The sequence below is a fragment of the Bos mutus genome, chromosome 15 (genome assembly GCF_027580195.1).
Source record: "Bos mutus isolate GX-2022 chromosome 15, NWIPB_WYAK_1.1, whole genome shotgun sequence".
Classification (NCBI taxonomy): Eukaryota; Metazoa; Chordata; class Mammalia; order Artiodactyla; family Bovidae; genus Bos; species Bos mutus.
In genome coordinates, this window is record NC_091631.1 from 61,713,818 (window position 1) to 61,737,933 (window position 24,116).

Genomic DNA, 24,116 nt, shown 5'->3' on the forward strand with positions numbered 1-24,116 from the left:
TTTCACTTTCATGCATTGGAGAAGGAAATGGCAACCCGCTCCAGTGTTCTTGCCTGGAGAATCCCAGGGACGGGGCAGCCTGGTGGGCTGCCATCTGTGAGGTTGCATAGAGTCGGACACGACTGAATCGATTTAGCAGCAGCAGCATACAAGTTTAAGGATGCAACAGGAAACAAATTATATAGTTTTATTCCAAGTCATGATAAATAAATGAACCTGTACCTCATACATCAGGATTATTGGTGGTCACAGCAAGAGAGTAACACATTTTTTTTTCACTCTTCTTTTTTACCCCCAAATGATCATAATGTTTTAATAATCAAGAGAAAAGTCATAAGGAAACAAACTAAAGACTTTCACCAAGTGTTTTCAAACAACCTCACTTTTATTCCTTTAGGTTCTCCTTTCAGGATATGATTCCTGGCTTCCGTTTAAAAACCTGCCCTATATTTCTGAAATCTCACCCAACCAGTCTTTACATTTTCTGCTAACATCATTCACTTTCAAGTCCTGAAAAATTTCTTTCTCCAAGAACTAAATGAAAAATACGGAAAATTTTCTCAAACTATAATCTTACATGACTTAGCAAGATTCCCTTATTAGCACTCTCATTTAACAATGTTACACTTATCTGAGTACTATTATTATGCCGCATGTCTCCAGGAACCTAGATAGCAAACGTGAACTTGAATGGTCTAAAACAGGGGGATTTCAAACAGGAGTTCACAGACAGAAATTTGGGGGTCCGTGATTTGGGATGAGGAAGAAACCAATCTATATCTTTATTTTCAGTAATCTCTGACTTAAATTGAGTATTTCCTTCTGTTATGAATGTAGGCAAAACCTGTTGACATTGTTATATTCCCAGCATCTAACACAGTGCCTGGCAGAGTTGCTCAGTAATTATTGTAGAAGAAAAGAAAGAAGAGATGGAGAGAGGGTGTTTGGAGTATGTCTAGATAGAAGATACCAGGACTCTTTTCTACTCAGTCGTCCTCTGCCTTCATCAGTAATACCTCCGTAAAATTATCTTACCTCCTAGTTATGTAGCACTTCAGTGTTTTGAGTTGTGCTTTGTTTCATATGCTCTCCTTAATCATCTTGTGAGTTAGTAAGAGTGTTAGTCACTCAGTCGTGTCCAACTCTTTGCGACTCCCTGAACTGTAGCCCACCAGGCTCCTCTGTCCATGGCAACATTATGGAGTGGGTAGCCATTCCCTTCTCCAGGGGATCTTCCCGGCCGAGGGTTTGAACCCAGGTCTCCTTCATTGCAGACAAATTCTTTACTGTCTGAGTCACTAGTATAGGAAGGACTGGTATTATTCTTTTCACAATTCCTGTAAGAAACAAGCTTAGTGAAAATAAATATTTTTCCTGTGGTTCCACAGTAGATAAATGTCAAAGTCATGTCCAGATTCCCAACGCTTTCAATACCTCATTCATGGTCTTTCCTTTTTATCAAATCACTGGTATTGTTAATAAGATCACTGTTTTCAGTAGGTTCCTGTAGAATATTCCCAATTAGCAGGCACTCATACATTTGGGAGGATTTCCATTTAGCCTCAAGTTGTACCAAGTTGGCCTTCAGGACTGTTCCCTCGGCCAGGTGGAGTCAGCCCTTTTGTTGCGTAGAGAGCATTAATAAAATTCCTAAACAAAAAGGGAGATGAAGACTCCATTGTAACAGGAATGACAGAGGTTATTTTTCCAACTATGAATTTTGAGAACCTTGTTGTTCTTACTCAGTCACTAAGTCATGTCCAACTCTTTGTGACACCATGAACTGCAGCACGCCAGGCTCCTCTGTCCTCCAGTATCTGCCAGAATATGCTCAAATTCATATCCATTGAGTCAGTGATGCTATCTAACCATCTCATCCTCTGTTGCCCCCTTCTTTTGCCTTCAATATTTCCCAGCATCAAGGTCTTTTCCAATGAGCTGGCTTCTCACATTGGGTGGCCAAAGTATTGGAACATCGAAACAAAAACAAAGTATTGGAGCTTCAGCGTCAGCATCAGTCCTTCCATTAAATATTCAGGGTTGATTTCCTTTAGGATTGACTGGTTTAATCTCCTTGCAGTCCAAGGGACTCTCGAGAATCTTCTCCAGAACAATTCAAAAGCATCAATTCTTTGATGCTCAGCATTCTTTATGGTCCAGCTCTCACACGCATACATGACTACTGGAAAAACCATAGTTTTGACTATACGGACCTTTGTTGGCAAAGTGACGTCTCCACTTTTTAATATGCTGTCTAGGTTTGTCATAGCTTTTCTTTGAAGGAGCAAGCATCTTTAAATTTTATGGCTGTAGTCACTGTCCCCAGTGATTTTGGAGCCCAGAAAAGTAAAATCTGTCTCTGTTTCTGCTTTTCCCCCTTATATTTGCCATGAAGTGATGGGACCTGATCTATGATCTTAGTTTTTTAAATGTTGAGTTTCAAGCCAGCTTTTTCACTCTCCTCTTTTACCTTCATCGAGAAGCTCTTTAGTTCCTTTTCACTTTCTGCCATTACAGTGGTATCATCTGCATATCTGAGGTTATTGATACTTCTCCAGGCAATCTTGATTCCAGCTTGTGATTCATCCAACATGACATTTTGCATGATGTACTCTGCAAAACCTTCTTGAATTAACATCAAAAAAGATATCCTTTTCATCTTAGGGGATTGGAATGCATAGGTAAGAAGTCAAGACTTACCTGGAGTAACAGACAAGTTCGGCTTTGGAGTACAAAATGAAGCAGGGCAAAGGCTAACAGAATTTTATCAAGAGAACACACTGGTCATAGTATTAACTATTAAATATGGTCATATTTAACTGCTTATAAGTTAAATAAGCAGGATGACAGTATACAGCCATGACGTACTTCTTTCCCAATGTTGAACCAGTCTGTTGAACCAGTCTATTGTTCTGGTTCTAACTGTTGCTTCTTGACCCACATACAGATTTCTCAGGAGACAGGTAAGGTGGTCTGGCATTCCCATCTCTTGAAGAATTCTCCACAGTTTGTTGTGATCCATATAGTCAAAGGCTTTAAATTAGTCAGTGAAGTGGAAGTAGGTGTTTTTCTGGAATTCCCTTGCTTTCTCTATGGTAAAATGGATGTTGGCAATTTGATCTCTGGTTCCTCTGCCCTTTGAAAATCCAGCTTGTACCTCTGGAATTTCTTGCTTCACATATTGCTAAAGCCTAGCTTGAAGGATTTTGAGCATAACCTTGTTAGCATGTGAAAAGAGTACAATTGTACATTAGTTTGAATATTTTTTGGCATTGCCCTTCTGTGGAATTGGAATGAAAGATGACCTTTTCCAGTCCTGTGGCCACTGCTGAGCTTTCCAAATTTGCTGATATATTGAGTGCAGCACTTTAACAGCATCATCTTTTAATATTTTAAATAGTTCAGCTGGAATTCTGTCACCTCCACTAACTTTGTTTGTAGCAATGCTTTCTAAGGCCCACTTGACTTCACACTCCAGAATGTCCGGCTCTAGGGGAGTGACCACACCATTGGTTATTTGGGTTATTAAGACCTTTCTTGTATAGTTCTTCTGTGTATTTTTGCTACCTCTTCTTAATCTCTTCTACTTCTGTTAGGTCTACTTGCTGTTTATGTCTTTTCTCGTGCCCATCCTTGCATGAATTGTTCCCTTGATATCACCAATTTTCTTGAAGAGAACTCTAGTCTTTCCCATTTTATTGTTTTCCCCTATTTCTTTGCATTGTTCATATAAGAACGCCTTCTTATCTCTCTTTGCTATTCTCTGGAACTCTGTATTCAGTTGGGTATATCTTCCCCTTTCTCCCTTGCCCTTCTTTTCTCTTCTTTCCTCAGCTCTTTGTAAAGCCTCCTCAGACAACCACTTCGCCTGTTTGCATTTCTTTTTCTTTGGGATGGTTTTAGTCAGTGCCTACTATACAATGTTAGGAACCACCATCCTTAGTTCTTCAGGCATTCTGTCTACCGGATCTAAACACTTGACTCTATTTGTCATCCACCATATAATCAAAAGGGATTTGATTTAGGTCATACTTGAATGGTCTAGTGGTTTTCCCTATTTTCTTCAATTTGAGCCTGAATTTTGCTGATCTGAGCCACAGATCTTGCAACAGGTTTTGTTTTTGCTGACTGTATAGAGTGTCTCCATCTTTGGCTGCAAAGAATATAAACAATCTGATTTTGTTATTGACCATCTGGGTTATGTTCATATGTGGAGTCATCTCTTGAGTTGTTGGAAAAGAGCATTTGCTATGACCAGTGTGTTCTCTTGACAAAATTCTGTTAGCCTTTGCCCTGCTTCATTTTGTACTCCAAGGCCGAACTTGCCTGTTACTCCAGGTAAGTCTTGACTTCCTACTTATGCATTCCAATCCCCTAAGATGAAAACGATATCTTTTTTGATGTTAATTCTAGAAGGGTTTGTAGGTCTTCATAACTGGTCAGCTTCAGCTTCTTCCGTGTCAGTGGTTGGGACATAGACTTGGGTTACTGTGATATTGAATGCTTTGCCTTGGAACTGAACTGAGATTATTCTGTCATTTTTGAGATTGCATCCAGGTACCAAGTACTGCCTCTTGGACTTTTTTGTTGACTATGAGGGCTACTCCATTTTTTCTAAAGGATTCTCACCCAAAGTAGTAGATATCATGGTCATCTGAATTAAATTCTCCCATTCTGTAGCCTGCCAGGGTCCTGTGTCCATGGAATTCTCTAGGACAGAATACTGGAGTGAGTGGGTAGCCATTCCTTTTTCCAGGCAATCTTCCTGACCCAGAGACTGAACCCCAGTCTCCCCCATTGCAGCCACCAGGGAAGCCCCTCATCACTTTCTTTCACTTTCATTCCTGTCCATTTTAGTTCACCGATTCCTAAGATGTCGACATTCACTCTTGCCGTCTCCTGTTTGACCACGTCCAATTTACCTTGATTCATGAATCTAACATTCTAGGTTCGTATGCAATATTCTTTACAGCATCAGACTTTACTTTCACCACTAGACACATCCACAACTGAGTGTCATTTCTGCTTTGACCCAGCTATTTCATTCTTACTAGAGCTACTAGTAATTGCCATCTGCTCTTCACTAGTATTGGGAAGCTTCTTACCCATATCAGACAGCTTCTTACCTGGGAGGCTCATCTTCTGGTGTTATATCTTTTAGCCTTTTCATACTGTCTATAGTGTTCTCCAGACAAGAATACTGGAGTGGGTTGCCATTTCCCTCTCCAGTGGACCATGTTTTATCAGATTCTTCACTGTGACCCATCTGTCTTAGGTGGCCCTGTATGGCATAGCTTCATAGCTTCACTGAGTTATACAAGCCCCTTCACCATGACAGTGCTGTGATCCATGAAGGGGAATCTATATGTCAACTTTACACAGTGTGACAAATTGGATTCAGTATGGACTTTGAAGGAAGAAAGAGTCAAGCTGTGTGCAAATTTTGGTTCTGCTACTCATATATATGAGATCTTGGTGAAGTTACTGAACTTCTTCATGATAGCCTTTGGCTTCCTGATCTGTAATATGGGATGACAAATACCTTTCTCACAAGTTCTTGGAGGAAATAAATAAGAGATATGAAAATCTCAAGCTCAGGGACAGGCACAGTCCCCCTAAGTAAGTGAATTTTTAAAAAATGCTTTCTTTCCTAATCAAAAGTTTTCAAAATTTCCAAGTCTAATGATATAAAGTTTTGATACTGCCAACCTCCTTTGTCTCCTTTAGTCACTGCATTCTTATTCAATTTGCTGTCTTTCATAAAGAAGTGTGAATTTATAGAACAAAAAAGCTCAAACTGACTTCATTTCTGTTCCATTATATTAGCCTCCAGGGCAAAAGAAAATTCACATTCCTTCTATTTGAAGCAATTTGAAATGACACTCTTCTTGTTTTCTCTTTTATGAGGGTTCAGTTCAGTTCAGTCGCTCAGTCGTGTCCGACTCTTTGCAACCCCATGAATCGTAGCACGCCAGGCCTCCCTGTCCATCACCAATTCCCGGAGTTCACCCAAAACTCATGTGCATCGAGTCGGTGATGCCATCCAGCCATCTCATCCTCTGTCATCCCCTTCTTCTCCTGCCCCCAATCCCTCCCAGCATCAGAGTCTTTTCCAATGAGTCAACTCTTCGCATGAGGTGGCCAAATACTGGAGTTTCAGCTTTAGCATCATTCCTTCCAATGAACACCCAGGACTGATCTCCTTTAGAATGGACTGGTTGGATCTCCTTGCAGTCCAAGGGACTCTCAAGAGTCTTCTCCAACACCACAGTTCAAAAGCATCAATTCTTCAGTGCTCAGCTTTCTTCACAGTCCAACTCTCACATCCATACATGACCACTGGAAAAACCATAGCCTTGACTAGACGGACCTTTGTTGGCAAAGTAATGTCTCTGCTTTTCAATATTTTACGAGGGTAGGATTGCTTATTTCTAACTTAGTCCTGATCAATTTTACATTAATGAAGTGTTCTGGAGATTTCTTCTGTAAGCGAAGCTTCTTTCAAAGTGTCACATAGTTATTAATATGCTTGTACTATCTGTGTTTTATTTAAAATCATAAACTTATGGAAGATAGAACTATTTGATAGGTGATAAGAAGCTTTTCTGTCCTGTTTCCAGTCTGGGGAGAGAATGATGGAAATGGTTTTTTAGTCCCCAGGCACTGCCTTCCTGATTTTCATTCTGCCACACCACTTTGCCTTTCTGAAACTAAGTGGGAAATAACACAAAGCAATGATTTATATGCTTCATTAAGCATTTCAGGTAATTGACCAACATTTATAATAATTTCACATTATTACCTTTTTTTTTTTTTTTACAACATCCCTTACAGTTATCTCATTTCATTTATTTAGGCAGATATCTTTCATAATTTTATCACACTTTTTCAAAACTCCTAAAATTTATGTGTTTGGTACTTAATTATTTACTAGCAATGTATCAGACACTACGTTACTATTACTAAACTGAAGAGACTAAGAAACATTTTTTCTGACCCACAAGGAAAAAAATAAAACCTTTGAAGATCAAAAAAAGTAGAAACATCACTCACTAGATTTAAAAGCTAAGAATAGGAAAAATAAAATTTTTTCTTCAGTAATTTCAAATATGTATGTTAAATGTGTTAATATTTGAATATTATTAAATATAGATATGAAAGACTTCTTTGATCACAATTTGCTGTTTACCAAGACTGTGTATTTCAGAAGATTCACACTTACTTTAAACATTTTCCTTTGATATGGTAATAAACTGTGATTAGGATACTGACTGCTCCTTGTTGTCAAAGTGCTTGAGGATCAGATCTGCGCTGAGTGCAGGTGTGTCCATTATCCTCTCTGAAGAAAGAAGTCCCAATGTTTATTCCTGCAACAGTATTGTTTGAAAGCCTAAAAGTCAGCTAATACACTGCAAAAAGAGAAGGGAAAGTTTACTAAGTAGGTATTGTCTATCCTGGAACAGAAAACCCACAGAATTTTGAAGTTGAAAGGAGTGATAGAGTAACCTAATGTAATTGTTTCATTTCAATTCTAGGAAAGAAGCTTAGAGGGGTACATCTAGTATTTACAAGGTGTGTGAGTTTGTGTGTAGGTGAGTGTGTTGTATTTGTACAAATCTAGTAAATAACTATAATCTCTCTCTACTTAAGGAAATGGAAAGGAAATTTCTTCAGAATTGAGGGCTATGGTTTTTCCAGTGGTCATGTATGGATGTGAGAGTTGGACTGTGAAGAAGGCTGAGCGCCGAACAATTGGTGCTTTTAAACTGTGGTGTTGGAGAAGACTCTTGAGAGTCCCTTGAACTGCAAGGAGATCCAACCAGTCCATTCTGAAGGAGATCAGCCCTGGGATTTCTTTGGAAGGAATGATGCTAAAGCTGAAACTCCAGTACTTTGGCCACTTCATGCGAAGAGTTGACTCATTGGAAAAGACTCTGAGGCTGGAAGGGATTGGGGGCAGGAGGAGAAGGGGATGACAGAGGCTGAGATGGCTGGATGGCATCACTGACTCAATGGACGTGAGTCTGAGTGAACTCCAGGAGTTGGTGATGGACAGGGAGGCCTGGCATGCTGCAATTCATGGGGTCGCGAAGAGTCGGACATGACTGAGCGACTGAACTGAACTGAACTTAGGTATTAAAATGGATTACAAAGAAGGCTTGTGCATAGTTTATAAGGAGAAAATGGAATTTCCTTAGAGCTACTCCATCCTAAAAGTTTATGGATGCTTTTCAACTGTGGTGTTAGAGAAGACTCTTGAGAGTTCCTCAGACTGCAAGGAGATCAAACTAGTAAACCCTAAAGGAAATCAGTCCTGATTATTCTTTGGAAGGACTGATGCTGAAGCTGAAACTCCAATACTTTGGCCACCTGATGCGAAGAACTGACTCATTGGGAAAGACCCTGATGCTGGGAAAGACTGAGGCAGGAGGAGAAGGGGATGATATAGAATGAGATGGTAGGATGACATCACTGTCTCAGTGAACATGAGTTTGAGCAAGCTCTGGGAGATGGTGAAGGAGAGGGAAGCCTGGCATGCTGCAGTCCATGGTGTCACAATCAGACACAACTGAGCAACTGAACTGAACTGGGCTTTTAAACCTACCCGAAGGAGAAAATTCAGACTTAAAGAAAGTAGGGAAAACCATGCAACCATTAAGGTATGACCTAAATCAAATCCCATACAGTAGAAGTGACAAATAAATTCAAGGGATTAGATCTGATGACAGAATGCCTGAAGAACTATGGACAAGTTAGTAACATTGTAAAGGAAGCAGTGATCAAAATCATCCCCAAGAAAAAGAAATGCAAAAGGAAAAAATGGATGTCTGAGGAAACCTTACAAATAGCTGAGAAAAGAATAGAAGGCAGAGAAGAAAAAGAAAGATATATACCCATCTGAACATAATTCCAAAGAATAAGAAGAGGTAAGAGAGCCTTCTTAACTGACCAGTGCAAAGAAATGGAGGGAAAACAATAGAATGGGAAAGACTAGAGATCTCTTCAAGAAAATTGGAGATTCCAAGGGAACATTTCATGCAGAGATGTGCACAACAAAGAACAGAAATGGCATGGATTAGAAGAAGAAGATATTAAGAAGAGGTGGCAAGAATACACAGAAGAACTATACAAAAAATATTTAATCACCCAGGTAATCACGATGGTGTGATCACTCACCTAGAGCCAGATGTCCTGGAGTGTGAAGTCAAGTGGGCCTTAGGAAGCATCACTATGAATAAAGCTAGTGGAAGTGATGGAATTCCAGTTGAGCTATTTCAAATCCTAAGAGATGATGTTGTGAAAGTGCTGCAATCAATATGCCAGCTAATCTGGGAATCTCAGCAGTGGCCACAGGACTGGAAAAGGTCAGTTTTCATTCCAATCCCAAAGAAAGGCAATGCCAAAGAATGTTCAAACTATGCACTATTACACTCATTTCACATGCTAGCAAAGTAATGCTCAAAATTCTCCAAGCTAGGCTTTAACAGTGCATGAACCAAGAACTTCCAGATATTCAAGCTGGATTTAGAAAAAGGTTGAGGAACCAGAGATCAAATTGCCAACATCCTTTGGATCATAGAAAAAGCAGGAGAATTACAGAAAAGCATCTCCTACTTCTTCATTGACTATACTAAAGCCTTTGACTGTGTGGATCACAACAAATTGTGAAAAATTCTTCAAGAGATGGGAATACCAGACCACCTTACCTACCTCCTGAGAAATCTGTATGCAGGTCAAGAAGCAACAGTTAGAACTGAACATGAAACAATGGACTGATTCCAAATTGGAAAAGGAGTACGGCAAGGCTGTATATTGTCACCCTGCTTATTTAACTTATATGCAGAGTACTTTATGTGAAATGCCAGGCTGGATGAAACACAAGCTGGAATCAATATTGCCAGGAGAAATATCAGTAACCTCTATATGCAGATGACACCACCTTTATGGAATAAAGCAAAGAGGAACTAAAGAGCCTCTTGATGAAAATGAAAGAAAAGAGTGAAAAAGCTGACTTAAAACTCAACATTCAAAAAACAAAGATCGTGGCATCCGGTCCCATCACTTCATGGCAAATAGATGGGGGAACAATGGAAATAGTGACAGATTTATTTTCTTGGGCTCCAAAATCACTGCCGATGGTGACTGCAGCCATGAAATTAAAAGTTGCTTGCCCCTTGGAAGAAAAGCTATAACCAACCTAGACAGCATATTAAAAAGCAGAGACATTACTTTGCAATAGACTTCTGTATGGTTAAAGCCATGGTTTTTCCAGTAGTCATGTTTGGATGTGAGAGTGGATCATAAAGAAGGCTGAGCACTGAACAATTGATGCTTCTGATATGTGATGTTGGAGAAGACTCGAGAGTCCTTTGTACTGCAAAGAGATAAAACCAGTCAATCCTAAAGGAAATCAGTCCTGAATATTCATTGGGTTGACTGATGCTGAGGCTCAACCTCCAGTACTTTGGCCACCTGATGTAAAGAGATGATTCATTAGAAAAGATCCTGATGCTGGGAAAGATTGAAGGCAGGAGGAGAAGGGTACAGCAGAGGATGAGGTGGTTGGATGGCATCACCAGCTCAATGGACATGAGTTTGAGCAAGCTCTGGGAGACGGTGAAGGACAGGGAGGCCTGGTGTGCTGCAGTCCATGGAGTCACAAAGAATCTGACACGACTGAGCAACTGAACTGAACTGAACTCACAGTTAACTTATAATGTTTCAGGCCCACAGGAAGGTGATTCAGTTATACACATACACATATATTATTTTCCAGATTATTTTCCACTGTAGATTATTATAAGATATTGACTATAGGTTCCTGTGCTATACAGTAAATTTTTGCTGCTTACTGCATATCTAATTTTTTAAATTAGAAATCAAGCATTCTATTCACACTAAGTCAAACAGGTGAAATCAAAATATCATACAGTTTTTAATTAGGTAAAGATTCATGTTTTCTAAAATATAATACATACTATTTATATGTATACAAAAACTTTTCTACTTTGCTTGATAAAGGCTTGAGAAAGAACTTCAGAAAAAAAAAAAAGAGAGAAATTGGGAAACATAAGTAAATGAAATGGGAGCACTGAATATGAAATGACAAAAGTAAAACAAACTAGATAAAAATAAAGGATCATCATATAGTCCATTTGTTTTTAAACATGGCTGCTCAATAGAAACATACCTGGAACTCTGGAGAAAAAAGCAATACCTGAACATTTATATTTTTCAAGAAAAAACCAAGATAATTCTGATATGCATCTGGACTTCAAAAAATGATTACAGGTTTTTCTATTAGTTCCTAGTTTTTGGTGATATAGAGTTCTATTATTTTTCTGTTGACCAATCATGATACAGTGGTATTAAGTGAGTAACAGTTACATAATCACAATAGTAAAAGATGCTTATCAGTTTTCACATCAATAACCAAACACAAAATAAAAGATAATTACAATTGCAAGCCATATGGGGAACATGATTAACCTAACAATAGAAAATAATTACATACAATTTGGGGAGGAGTCAAGGAGAGTGATGTGGTAAGTGGAAGTGCATACATGCACATGTTTTCATCTGTCCAGCCAGTCTATGTCTTTTGGTTGGTGCATTTAATTCACTTATATTATGATAACTATCAATATGTATGAACCTGTCACCATTTTCTTAATTATTTGGTATTCATTTTTTGTAGGTCTTTTCCTTCTCTTGTGTTTCCTGCCTAGGGAAGTTCCTTAGCATTTGTGATAAAACTGGTTTGGTGGTGCTGAATTCTCTTAACTTTTGCTTGTCTGGAAGGCTTTTGATTTCTCCATCAAATCTAAAGGACAGACTTGCTGGGTAGAGTATTTTTGGTTGTCGGCTCTTCCCTTTCATCACTTGGAATATATCATGCCATTCCCTTCTGGCTTGAGTTTCTGTTGAGAAATCAGCTGACAACCTGAAAGGAGTTCCCTTGTATGTTATGTGTCATTTTTTCCTTGTTGCTTTTAATGTTTTATCTCTGTCTTTAATTTTTGTCAGTTTGATTACTATGTGTCTTGGTGTGTTCCTCCTTGGGACTCTCTGTGCTTCCTGAACTTTGTTGACTATTTCCTTTCCCATGTTAGGAAAATTTTTAGCTGTTATCTCTTCAGATATTTTCTCAGGTCCTTTCTCTCTTTATGCTCCTTATGGGACCCCTATAATGTGAATGTTGATGCATTTAATGTTCTGTCACAGGTCTCTTAGGCTGTCTTCCTTTTTTTTTTTTTTTTTATTCTTTTTTCTATATTCTGTTCTGTGGCATTGATTTATACCATTGTGCCCTCAAGGTCATTTAGCTGTTCTTTGCCTCAGTTATTCTCTTGATTCCTTCTAGTGTATTATTCAATCTCTGTTTTTTGTTCTTTAGTTCTTCTAGGTCTTTGGTATGCATTTCTTGCATCTCTTCCATTGTTTTCCCAAGATCCTGGATCATGTTCATTATCATTATTCTGAATTCTTTTTCTGGAAGGTTGCCTATCTCCAGTTCATTTAGTTGTTTTCTCAGGGGTTTTATCTTGTCCCTTCATTTGACAGATAGCTTTCTGCTTTTTCATCCTGATTAACTTTCTGTGATATGGTTTTTTCTCACATCTGTGGGATTGTGGTACTTCTTGCTTCTTCTGTCTGCCCTCTGGTGGAGGAGCCTGCTGCTAAGTCGCTTCAGTCGTGTCCGACTCTGTGTGACCCCATAGACGGCAGCCCACCAGGCTCCCCCATCCCTGGGATTCTCCAGGCAAGAACACTGGAGTAGGTTGCCATTTCCTTCTCCAATGCATGAAAGTGGAAAGTGAAAAGTGAAGTCTCTCAGTCGTGTCCAACTCTAGCGACCCCATGGACTACAGCCTACCAGGCTCCTCTGTCCATGGGATTTTCCAGGCAAGAGTACTGGAGTGGGATGCCATTGGAGGAGCCTGAGGCTTGTGTAAACTTCCTGATGGGAGTCACTGGTGGTGGGAGAAATTGGGTCTTGCTCTGGTGGGCAAGGCCTTGCTCAGTAAAGCTTTAACCCAATTATCTGCTGATGGGTAGGATTGTGCTCCGTCCCTATTAGTTGTCTGGCCTGAGGCGACCCAACCCTGGGGTCTATGGTTGGGTTAATGGAAACCTCCAAGAGGGCTTATGCCAAGAGGAACCTTCTGGGACTGCTGCCGCCAGTTCCCCCATCCCTGTGGTGAGCCTCTGCCAGCCCACACCTCTATAGGAGACCCTCAAACACTGGCAGGTAGTTTTGTTCGGTCTCCTGTGGGGTCAGTGCTCCTTTCCTCAGGGTCTTTGTGCGCACTGGATTTTGTTTGTGCCCTGCAAGACTGGAGTCTTTTCCCTCAGTCCTGTGGAAGTCCTATAACCAAGTCCTGCTGGCTTTCAAGGTCAGATTCCCTGGGGATTCCCAGTTGCCTTGTCAGATATCCAGGCTGGGAAAACTGACATGGGATTCAGAACCTTCACAATGTGGGAGAACTTCTTTGGTATTATTTTTCTCCAGTTTGTCGGTCACCCATCTGGTCAGTATGGGATTTGATTTTTTTGTGATTGTACCTCTCCTATGATCTTACTCCAGCTGCTTCTTTGTCTTTTGGTGTGGGGTATCTTATTTTATTGGGTACCAGCATTCTGTTAGTGATTCTTCAATCAGAGATCAGATCAGTTGCTCAGTCATGTCCGACTCTTTGCGACCCCATGAATCGCAGCACACCAGGCCTCCCTGTCCATCAGCAACTCCCGGAGTTCACTCAGACTCACGTCCATCTAGTCAGTGATGCCATCCAGCCACCTCATCCTCTGTTGCCCCCTTCTCCTCCTGCCCCCAATCCCTCCCAGCATCAGGGTCTTTTCCAATGAGTCAACTCTTCTCATGAGGTGGCCAAAGTACTGGAGTTTCAGCTTTAGCATCATTCCTTCCAAAGAAATCCCAGGGCTGATCTCCTTCAGAATGGACTGGTTGGATCTCCTTGCAGACCAAGGGACTTGCAAGAGTCTTCTCCAACACCACAGTTCAAAAGCATCAATTCTTCGGCGCTCAGCCTTCTTCACAGTCCAACTCTCACATCCATACATGATCACAGGAAAAACCATAGCCTTGACTAGACGGACCTTTGTTGGCAAAGTAATGTCTCTGCTTTTGAATATGCTGTCTAGGTTGGTCATAACTTTCCTTCCAAGGAGTAAGTGTCTTTTAATTTCATGGCTGCAGTCACCATCTGCAGTGATTTTGGAGCTCAGAAAAATAAAGTCTGACACTGTTTCCATTTTTCCCCATCTATTTCCCATGAAGTGATGGGACCAGATGCCATGATCTTAGTTTTCTGAATGTTGAGCTTTAAGCCAACTTTTTCACTCTCCACTTTCACTTTCATCAAGAGGCTTTTTAGTTCCTCTTCACTTTCTGCCATAAGGGTGGTGTCATCTGCATATCTGAGGTTATTGATATTTCTCCCAGCAATCTTGATTCCAGCTTGTGTTTCTTCCAGTCCAGCGTTTCTCATGATGTACTCTGCATAGAAGTTATAAACAGGGTGACAATATACAGCCTTGATGTACTCCTTCAATAACTAGTTGCAATTCTGGTGCTCTCACAGGAGATGAGCACACATCCTTCTATTCTGCTCTCTTGAGCTGCAGGCCTCAATTGCTTGGTTTAGAAGACCTAAACCAAATATAGTTACTGGTGTCAAAGATCTTCAAAGCTAAAATAATTTTGTTTACCATTGATGAAATGGTAAAAATAATAAACTTCTGTGAAAGTTAAATAGAAGAAAAAATAAACTTCTGTGAAACAGAACCATGAAATAGAAATACTTATACTTTTTTTTTTTTTTTTCCAGGTCAAACACTATTCAGAGTAGTAATCAAATCTCTATCACCTAAAGAGTTAGTTCGGATTCATGTCCCTAAACCTTTGGACAGGAATGATGGAACATTTTTGATGCGATATAGGATGTATGAAACTGTCAGTAAAGGGCTGAAAATAGAAGTCCTTTATGGTGATGAACATGTTGCTCAGTCTCCCTATATTTTGAAAGGTAAGTAATTATTACATAAACCAGAGCCAACCTTATGTGTAGAACCCATGGCTTTCAGATTGCATTATGATGATGTTAAAGACATGTGCAAAAGGATAAATGTGATATATGTACCTCCTGGAATTCAATTCTCTTAATATCTTAGGGGAGAGAAAAATTAAGTAATTTAAAGAGATTTAAATGACAAGCAAAAACATTCTTGTGTATTTACCCAGGTAGTTACCATATTTAGTACTCTTCATTCTTTTGCATAGGTACATGTTTTCATTTAGTACTATTTGCCTTCTACCTAAAGAATTCCTATTAACTTTTCATTTAATGTGAGGATGATGGTGATTAGTTCTTCCAGCTTTTAGCTATCTGAAAATATCTTTATGTTGTCTTTATTTTGAGAGATATTGTGCCCGGTAGAATTATTAGTTCAGTTCAGTTGCTCAGTCATGTCTGACTGTTTGCAGCCCCGTGGACTGCAGCATGCCAGGCTTCCCTGTCCATCACCATCTCCTGGAGCTTGCTCAAACTCATGTCCATCAAGCCAGTGATGCCATCCAACCATCTCATCCTCTGTCATTCCTTTCTCCTCATGCCTTCAATCTTTCCCAGCATCAGGGTCTTTTCTAAAGAGTCAGTTCTTCACATCAGGTGGCCAAAGTATGAGAGTTTCAGCTTCAACATCAGTCCTTCCAATGAATATTCAGGACTGATTTCCTTTAGGATTGACTGGTTGGATCTCCTGGCTGTCCAAGGGACTCCCAAGAGTCTTCTCCAACACCACAGTTCAAAAGCATCAATTCTTCAGCGCTCAGCTTTCTTTATGGTTCAACTATCACATCCATACATGACTACTTGAAAAACCATAGTTTTGACCAGATGGACCTTTGTTGGCAAAGTAATGTTTCTGCTTTTTAATGTGCTGTTTAGGTTGGCCATAGCTTTTCTCCCAAGGAGCAAGCAACTTTCAATTTCATGGCTGCAGTCACCATCTGCAGTGATATTGGAGCCCAAGAAAATAAAGTCTGTCACTGTTTCCATTGTTTCACCATCTATTTGCCATGAAGTGATGGGACTGGAAGTCATGATCTTTGTTTTTTGAATGTTGAGTTTTAAACCAGCTTTTCACTCTCCTCTTTCACTTTCATCAAGAGGCTCTTTAGTTCCTCTTCACTTTCTGCCATAAGGGTGGTGTCATCTGCATATCTGAGGTTATTGATATTTCTCCCAGCAATCTTGATTCCAGCTTGTGCTTCATCCTGCCCTGCATTTCACATGATGTACTTTGCATATAAGTTAAATAAGCAGGAGGACAATATACAGCCTTGACATACTCATTTCCTAATATGGAACCAGTGCATTGTTCCATGTATGGTTCTAACTGTTTCTTCTTGACCTGCATACAGATTTCTGAGGAGGCAGGTAAAGTGGTCTGGTATTTCCATCTCTTGAATTTTCCTCAGTTTGTTGTGATCCACACATTCAAAGGCTTTAGTGTAGTCAATGAAGCAAAAGTAGATGTTTTTCTGGAACTCTATTGCTTTTTCTATGATCCAATGTAGGTTGGCAATTTGATCTCTGATTCCTCTGCCTTTTGTAAATCCAGCATGAACATCTGGAAGTTCTCAGTTCATGTACTGTTGAAGCCTGGCTTGGAGAATTTTGAGCATTACTTTGCTAGCATGTGAGATGAGTGCAAATGTGCAATAGCTTGAACATTCTTTGGCACTGCCTTTCTTTGGGATTGGAATGAAAACTGACCTTTTCCAGTCCTGTGACCACTGCTGAGTTTTCCAGATTACCTGGCATGTTGAGTGCAGCACTTTCATAGCATCATCTTTTAGGATGTGAAACTGCTTAACTGGAATTCCATCACCTCCACTAGCTTTTTTTGCAGTGATGCTTCCTAAGGCTCACTTGACTTTGCATTCCAGGATGTCTAGCTGTAGGTGAGTGATCACACCATCATGGTTATCTGCGTCATGAAGATCTTTTTTTTATAGTTCTTCTGTGTATTCCTGCCACCTCTTCTTAATACCTTCTTCTTCTGTTAGGCCCATACTGTTTCTGTCCTTTATTGTGCCCATCTTGGCATGAAATGTTCCCTTGGTATCTCTAATTTTCTTGAAGAGATCTCTAGTCTTTCTCATTCTATTGTTTTCCTCTGTTTTCTTGCACTGATCACTGAGGAAGTCTTTCTTATCTCTCCTTGCTATTCTTTGGAACTCTGCATTCAAATGGATTATTCTTTCCTTTTCTCCTTTGCTTTCGATTGACTTTTTTTTTCCCCCCTTTGAGTACTTGAAATATATTGTTCTGTTATCTTCTATATCTTCTCACTTGCATTATTTCCAGTTATAAATCTGCCATTTTCTATATCTTTGATCCCCTGCTAAATATTTTTCTCTTTATCAGTTGTTTTGAGCAATTTGATTATTATGTGCTTTGGTGTAGGTTTCTTCATATTTCTTATGCTTGAGATTTGTGGATCTTTCATTTTATAGCTTTCATCAAATCCAGCATAAAAGTGGCCATAAATTCTTCAAATATTTTTTCTGTTCTATCTCAGCTGTCTTCCAAGAATTCTAATTACTCATACATTAGGCTTGAAATTACCCCATGACTCGATTAAGCTCTTTTCACTTAAAATTATATTTTTCTCCATTTCATTTTATATAGTTTCTATATGTTTAAGTTTACAATCTTTCTATTATGTTCAATTTGTCATTAATTCTATCCAGTGTATTTCTCATTGCTCAATGCTTTCTCATCTTCTTGAGATTTTCTCTAGGATGCAATTAAGTTGTTTGGAAGTAACTTGATCCTTCAAATTTTCTTTTACAATTTATTAGGCAGGCCCAGAGCCATGTTTAGTCTAGGGCTAATTATTCCTTATTACTCAGGCAATACATCTCTGCATATTCTGTCCAACCTCTATGAATTAGGATGCTTTCCAGTTTGGTTTGTATGAATAGGCACTTTTTCCAGCCCTGTATGAACCATGGGTATTGTTGCCTCTAATCCTTATGGCCTTATGGATAGTTCTTTCTTTGTTTTGGACAGTTTATTCAAACATACATATTGATCAGTATGCCTTAAATATTTGAGAGGAACCTTGTACAGATCTATGGAGTTCTGTCTCTGTGCAGTATATTCTACAACTTCTAGCTGCCTTGGACTTTCAGCTCTGTCTCAACTCAGTGAGACTTCTGGGCTCTGCCCAGATTGTTCCTGCCTGTTGCACAACCTAGAAACTCCCTTGGGCAGTAAACTTGAAGAACTATAGAGTTTACCTCATTTGTTTGTCATCTCTCAAACTCTATCCATTGCCTGATGGCCAATGTCTTAAAAAACTATTGTTTCATATATTTTATCCATATTTTTGTAGTTTTCGGTAGGACGCTTAAATTGATCCCTATTTCTTATGCTGGTCTGAAGTACAAATCCTCAAGAAAATTAAATAGCTTTTAAAATTATTTTTATATTAAATATGGATATATTGTGAAATAAGATAAATTTTAAACAAATTCTTTTTTAAATGAGTCTTCAGAATAGTTTCATACTTATGTCTGACCACTTTAAGCTTATACTTCAAGATGTCCCTGAGTTTCATATTTCCTTTTTGAGATGTGCTGATGGAGGTAATTTTAGGAATTCAGAGGAAGAGACCTTATCTTGTATTTAAAAATCACCAGCCTTACTACATAATCATGCCTAAAAAGGAATACATTCTCTTTTTCCTTGTTGAAAGGTAAGTTTTATGCTCATCAGCCATTTATAGCTCATTGGAAATAAATTTATCAATGAATTGAATGAGTAGGTTACACTGGGAGATAATATGCTATATGTTACATTGAGAGAGTATATGCTATACTAGGTTATCTAGGGTGGGGTGAAAACGGGACAGAAGGTAAGAGCACAAGACTCTGACATTACTTTTACCACTGATTTGTTTACAGTAGATTATCCCTGTCTGGATAATCTTAGAGTTTACCAAGAAGTCATCCCATGCTCACAGCAGTGGCAGAAACAACTCCCTGTGTTGCATTGCTTGTTAATGGAGCTTGGCATTCCACATGTTTTGCTTTCCTTAGGACCAGTGTACCATGAGTACTGTGAGTGTCCAGAAGAGGATCCTCAGGCCTGGCAGAAAACTCTGTCTTGTCCAGACAAGGAACCACAGATTGAAAAAGATTTTGCTTCTTTCCCCAGCATTAATCTCCAGCAGATGCTAATTGAAGTTCCAAAAAGGTTTGGGGATGAGAGGGGTGCTATTGTTCATTACACGATTCTCAATAACAACATCTACCGAAGATCTTTAGGGAAATACACAGACTTCAAAATGTTCTCAGATGAGATTTTGCTGTCACTAGCAAGAAAGGTATGAGAATGAATTCATTGATTCCAAAACCAAAATAGTTTAAGTATTTATTTGTAACATTTAATTCTTAGAATAATAATGGTAAAGAATGAAAATGGATTCCAGGCTTGCAAATGTACATCTGTCTACCACCTAAATATGGATCAGTTGGATTTCTCTTTCCTTTAATATTTAAGTTAAATAGTTTGAGCCCTCATCTCAGGTAGGTAGACAGTATAGCACTCTCCCAAGTCCTCTGTGAACTCCCAGACATTTATAGTTGCAAGGTGACTTCTTGAGCTTCCCTGTTCCTGCTGAATACTCCTTCCATTCAGATTTCACTTCCTGCAGCAGTTTTCTTCTTGTCACTTCAAAATAAGTTGAACTTAGGACACATTTTCGTTGTTTTAATCCTAAGTGCTTCTAAAAGATCGTGTGCATGGTACACTTTGTTGTTGAGGTACCAGAGAGAGGTTATTTTGTGCCAATGCAGAATAAGCAAAACAAAAATCCTAACATGTAAAAATAGACATCCCTGTGTAAAATAAGACTCTCAGTCATCCTTACCTCTGGGAATTTCTCACTGGCTGACCCTGATCTTCATGTCTAGGCTTCTTATGAAACATGATTGGAGCTTCTGTCTTCCAAAAGATTTCATATCCCCAGCACCTCCTCCTTCTATCCCTCTATTCAGCCCTTCTTTCCATATTTACAAAACTCCTATAAATCCTCTGAAGCAGAGCAATTCAAACTACCTTTTGTTATTCTTTATTCCCAATCGTGCAGAATAAAGGAGGAAGAATGGGCATTTTTTTTTTACCTTTCTCATCTAGAAAGGCCATGAAGGTAGTTTTCTTACCCAAAAGCCACCTTTCCTGATATGAGTTATATATTCCCAAGCATATGAAATATGGGACTGCGATCAATTCTTATTTTAAATAGCAGCTGCCTCCTGCCTCCCCATGAGCCCGTCATATGAGCATATTATGGGCATCTGATCCTAAAGGCGGTTCCTTCTTCCTGGACTACCACCAGTCTACTCTGCCCTGTGTTTCTGTATCTCTGTGCTTATGTGGTTTTCAACTAGGAATGATTTGCCTCTGAGAGGAATTTGGCAATGTTGCAACTGGGGACTTGCTACTGCACCTGGTGGCTAGAGGCCAGGGATTCTGCTAATTCTACAATGTGCAGGACAACGCCCTCAGGATAGAATTACCCAGACCAAAATGTCAGTGGTGCCAAGATTGAGAAATCCTCCTCTACAGTGAAAACTTCTGATGTGGAGCTTATGGCCTGTACAGCCCATCTGGCTCCTCTGTCCATGGGATTTTCCAGGCAAGAATCCTGGAGTGGGTTGCCATTTCCTTCTCCAGGGGATCTCCCCAACCCAGGGATGGAACCCAGGTCTCCTGCATTGCAGGCAGGCTCTTTACGGTTTGAGCCACCAGGGAATCCCTTATTAAATAAGCTACTAAATGATAGTAGGGGAGCACTAGGGTGAAGAATCATATCCCTTTGCCCTTCCCTTTTGTTCCAGGTTCTTTGCCCAGTGACTAAAAAGGGATTTAAGATAAATGAGACTCACCTCTGGTTATTGAACAGCTCACTCTAGGGGAACTTGTTTTTGTTATTTGGAAGTGAGGATGGGATATGAACACAAGCAACATTATACCACAACATGATAGGCACATAAGAAAAGTAGATAACCCAGAGTTAAAATGTCCGAGGAAGGCAAGTCATAGAGGAGGTAATATTTGCTCTGGGTGTGGAGGATGAAAAGAGATTGCCAAGTGAATAAGTAGGAGAAGGGCATTCCAAGTAAAGAGAATTACATGTTAAGGTGTGTGGCGTTTTTAGAGAGTAAAGTTTTCTGGTCCTTGGGCAGATGGAAGATGAGATTCAAAGCTAAGCGGGAACAAGATAGTGAGGGCCTGAATTCCAGCCAGGGGGTTTAGACCTTGTCCTATAGGATTAAGGTACTCTTAAGCTTAGTAGTAACATTAATTTGGGTTTTAGAAAATTTGAACAACAATGTGGACAGCAGGAGAGGCTAGAATCAGAACATCTAGTAAGGGACAAGTATTGGAACAGTCTAGGGAAGAGATGATAAAGGCCTAAACTACGGCATTGAGCATGAAGATGGAAATGGATGGCAGATTCCAAAAACAAACACGGTTGTTATAAAGAGTTTTGATAGTGAAGGAAAACAAGGGCTTGGGTCTAACTTTATAGATTCTCACTTAGGCTGCTGGCAGAAAGGGTGCTTGAAGCCATTCATTCACGCCTTTCTGCAAAGTTTCCATAACTATAGTTACATACACACAAGTTTTAAATGCCAGCTCTGAAGAGAGGTGGCTACTTCCTGCTTAAGTGAATTGTCGTGCATCATCCTCACTCTGGATTTTCTTCTTTCTTAAAAAAAAAAATGATTTATTTGTTTATTTTTGGCTGTGCTGGGTCTTTGTTGCTGCACAGGCTTTTCTCTAGTTGTGGTGAGCGGGGACTACTCTCTAACTGTGGTGTGCAGGCTTCTCATGGCTGTGGGTTCTCCTGTTGCCGAACACGGGCCATAGGGCATGCAGGCTTCAGTAGTTGCAGCACGTGGGCTCAGTAGTTGTGGCCCATGGGCTTAGTCGCCCTGCAGCATGTGGGATCTTCCCTACCCAGACATTGAACCTGTGTCTCCTGCATTGGTAGTCAGATTCTTTACCACTGAGCCACCGGGGAAGCCCCTTGATTATCTGATACTACTGATGACTGAGAAGCATCCTTCTCTCTTCCATTTTCAAATTTATCAGAAAATTTTAAAAGTCGAAGAACCAAAGCATTTAGTATCAAAGACTGAGGTCTTCCCGACACTGATAAACATTCTTTTGTTTATTTAGGTCCTTCTCCCAGATTTAGAATTTTATGTTAATCTTGGAGACTGGCCTTTGGAGCATCGAAAAGTCAATGAAACCCCTGGCCCTTTACCTATCATTTCATGGTGTGGCTCTCTGGATTCACAAGATGTTATCCTTCCAACATATGACATCACCCACTCCACACTTGAAGCTTTGAGGGGTGTTACAAATGATCTCCTATCTATTCAGGGAAATACAGGTAAAAGTCATTCGCTAAGAAAAAGCTTAAAAGTTAAAAAGGTGAAAGGAATGTTCACTCAGAGAGAGTACGTCTATATATTTAAATAACCATTGTTCTTCTTTTCTAACCAGGAAAAGAGAAAAACAGCAGTCTGAACTCTAAAGTGGTTTTTGTTTAGGATTCTTCTAATTCAAAAATCAAAGATACATGAGCTGGGCTAGTAATGTCCAAAATCTACTGTAACTGAGTCTCCTTTGAGTTGGTCACATGTAAATACCATTTGAAAATATATTTAAAAAAATTTTTGTTCGTTTTCTTTTTAAAATTGTATTATTTATTTATTTGGCTGCATTGGGTCTTAGTTGCAACATGGGGGATCTTCACTGCATCATGTAGGATTTTTTGCTGCCACTCAGGCTCTCTAGTTGTGGTGTACAGGCTCAGTAGTTATCCTGCGTGGCCTAAGTTGCTCCGTGGCACATGAGACCTTAGTTCCCCAACCAAGGATCAAATCTGCCTCCCCTGCATTGCAAGGTGGATCCTTAACCACTGGACCACCAGAGAAGTCCCGTAAAAATACGCATTTGGTAAAACTTTCACTTAATGCTGACTCCAGTGCCTTTATATTGCTGGATGAAATAAGGGAGAATTCTGAAAAATATAAAGTTTATTCATATGTAAGAGAACTATGATATAATTTGGATATTACAGCCTCCAGTAAGAAATTCTCTTCCCTGTTTCTGTCTTTCTTGATCCTTTATAATCTGAATTCCTTCCCTCCTATTTAATGGCCTTAGGTTTATGGTAATACACACCATTTTATTAAACTGAACTCCCTGAGTAGAAAAAAACACTACCTGTCTTTACAAGCGTTCATTTCTATTTAGATCAGGTCAAGTGGACTTATTTTATAGACAAGACTAGAGACTCCTTGTAAAGTCTCTAAAGATAATGCGAAATGAAAACTGACCTACTTTTTATTTGATATCGGTAAATTCCTGAAAAGTGTGCTAAAATAGTAAAGCGGTTGACCACCCCCTAGTTTCTGTGATTTATGATTTATCCCTTAGAACACTGAGAAGTGTTAACTAATGACTTCTTTTTAGAATGATAGAAAGAGATCTAAATTAATTCTTCCTGATTATTTCCCTCCCAGGAAAGAGAGAATATAAATATATATATATATAGTTGAGTTATACATATGTATTTTCATTTAACAGCTTATTAGAAAAATTCTTCAGTGTATTCAAATTGATGTGCTCAAAATTCTGAGTGACCTAAGAATTAAAGTTGTGTGGGTGTTACTTAATTGTATAGTTTGTTATAGTCACTCTAAGAATGAAAGTCTAGTCTGTGTGTGTGTGTGTGTGTGTGTGTGTGTGTGTGTGTGAAGCACAAAAGAAGTGTTAACTAATGTGAAGAAACTAATGTGAACCAAGTCATGGAGTCTCTTTTTGCTTTTAACTTGATCCAGCATTGTTTTGGATAATTCCTGAAGTCATACCACAGGAACTCAACCTTTTGAGGGAGTTATCATTAGTACACAAAAGGATAAAAATTAGAGCATATTTTTCAGAAGTTACACTTACTTTAGAGGATGTATTGATGATAAAAGAGCTTTAGCATCTTAA

At 39.4% G+C, this 24,116-nt stretch overlaps 1 protein-coding gene across 4 annotated transcripts in view; it reads left to right on the plus strand.

Annotated features, from left to right (window-relative positions):
- POGLUT3 (protein O-glucosyltransferase 3) overlaps window positions 1-24,116 on the plus strand; it is a 147,076-nt gene that overhangs the window by 117,025 nt on the left and 5,935 nt on the right. For 3 of the 4 annotated variants that reach the window (XM_070384256.1, XM_070384257.1, XM_070384258.1), the window contains 3 exons: window positions 14,853-15,050; window positions 19,136-19,422; window positions 22,287-22,503. In XM_070384256.1, coding sequence (XP_070240357.1) covers window positions 14,853-15,050; window positions 19,136-19,422; window positions 22,287-22,503 — 702 coding nt within the window. Of the gene's footprint in view, window positions 1-14,852; window positions 15,051-19,135; window positions 19,423-22,286; window positions 22,504-24,116 lie in introns of those variants that run through there. The other variant, XM_070384259.1, reaches the window with a different exon arrangement.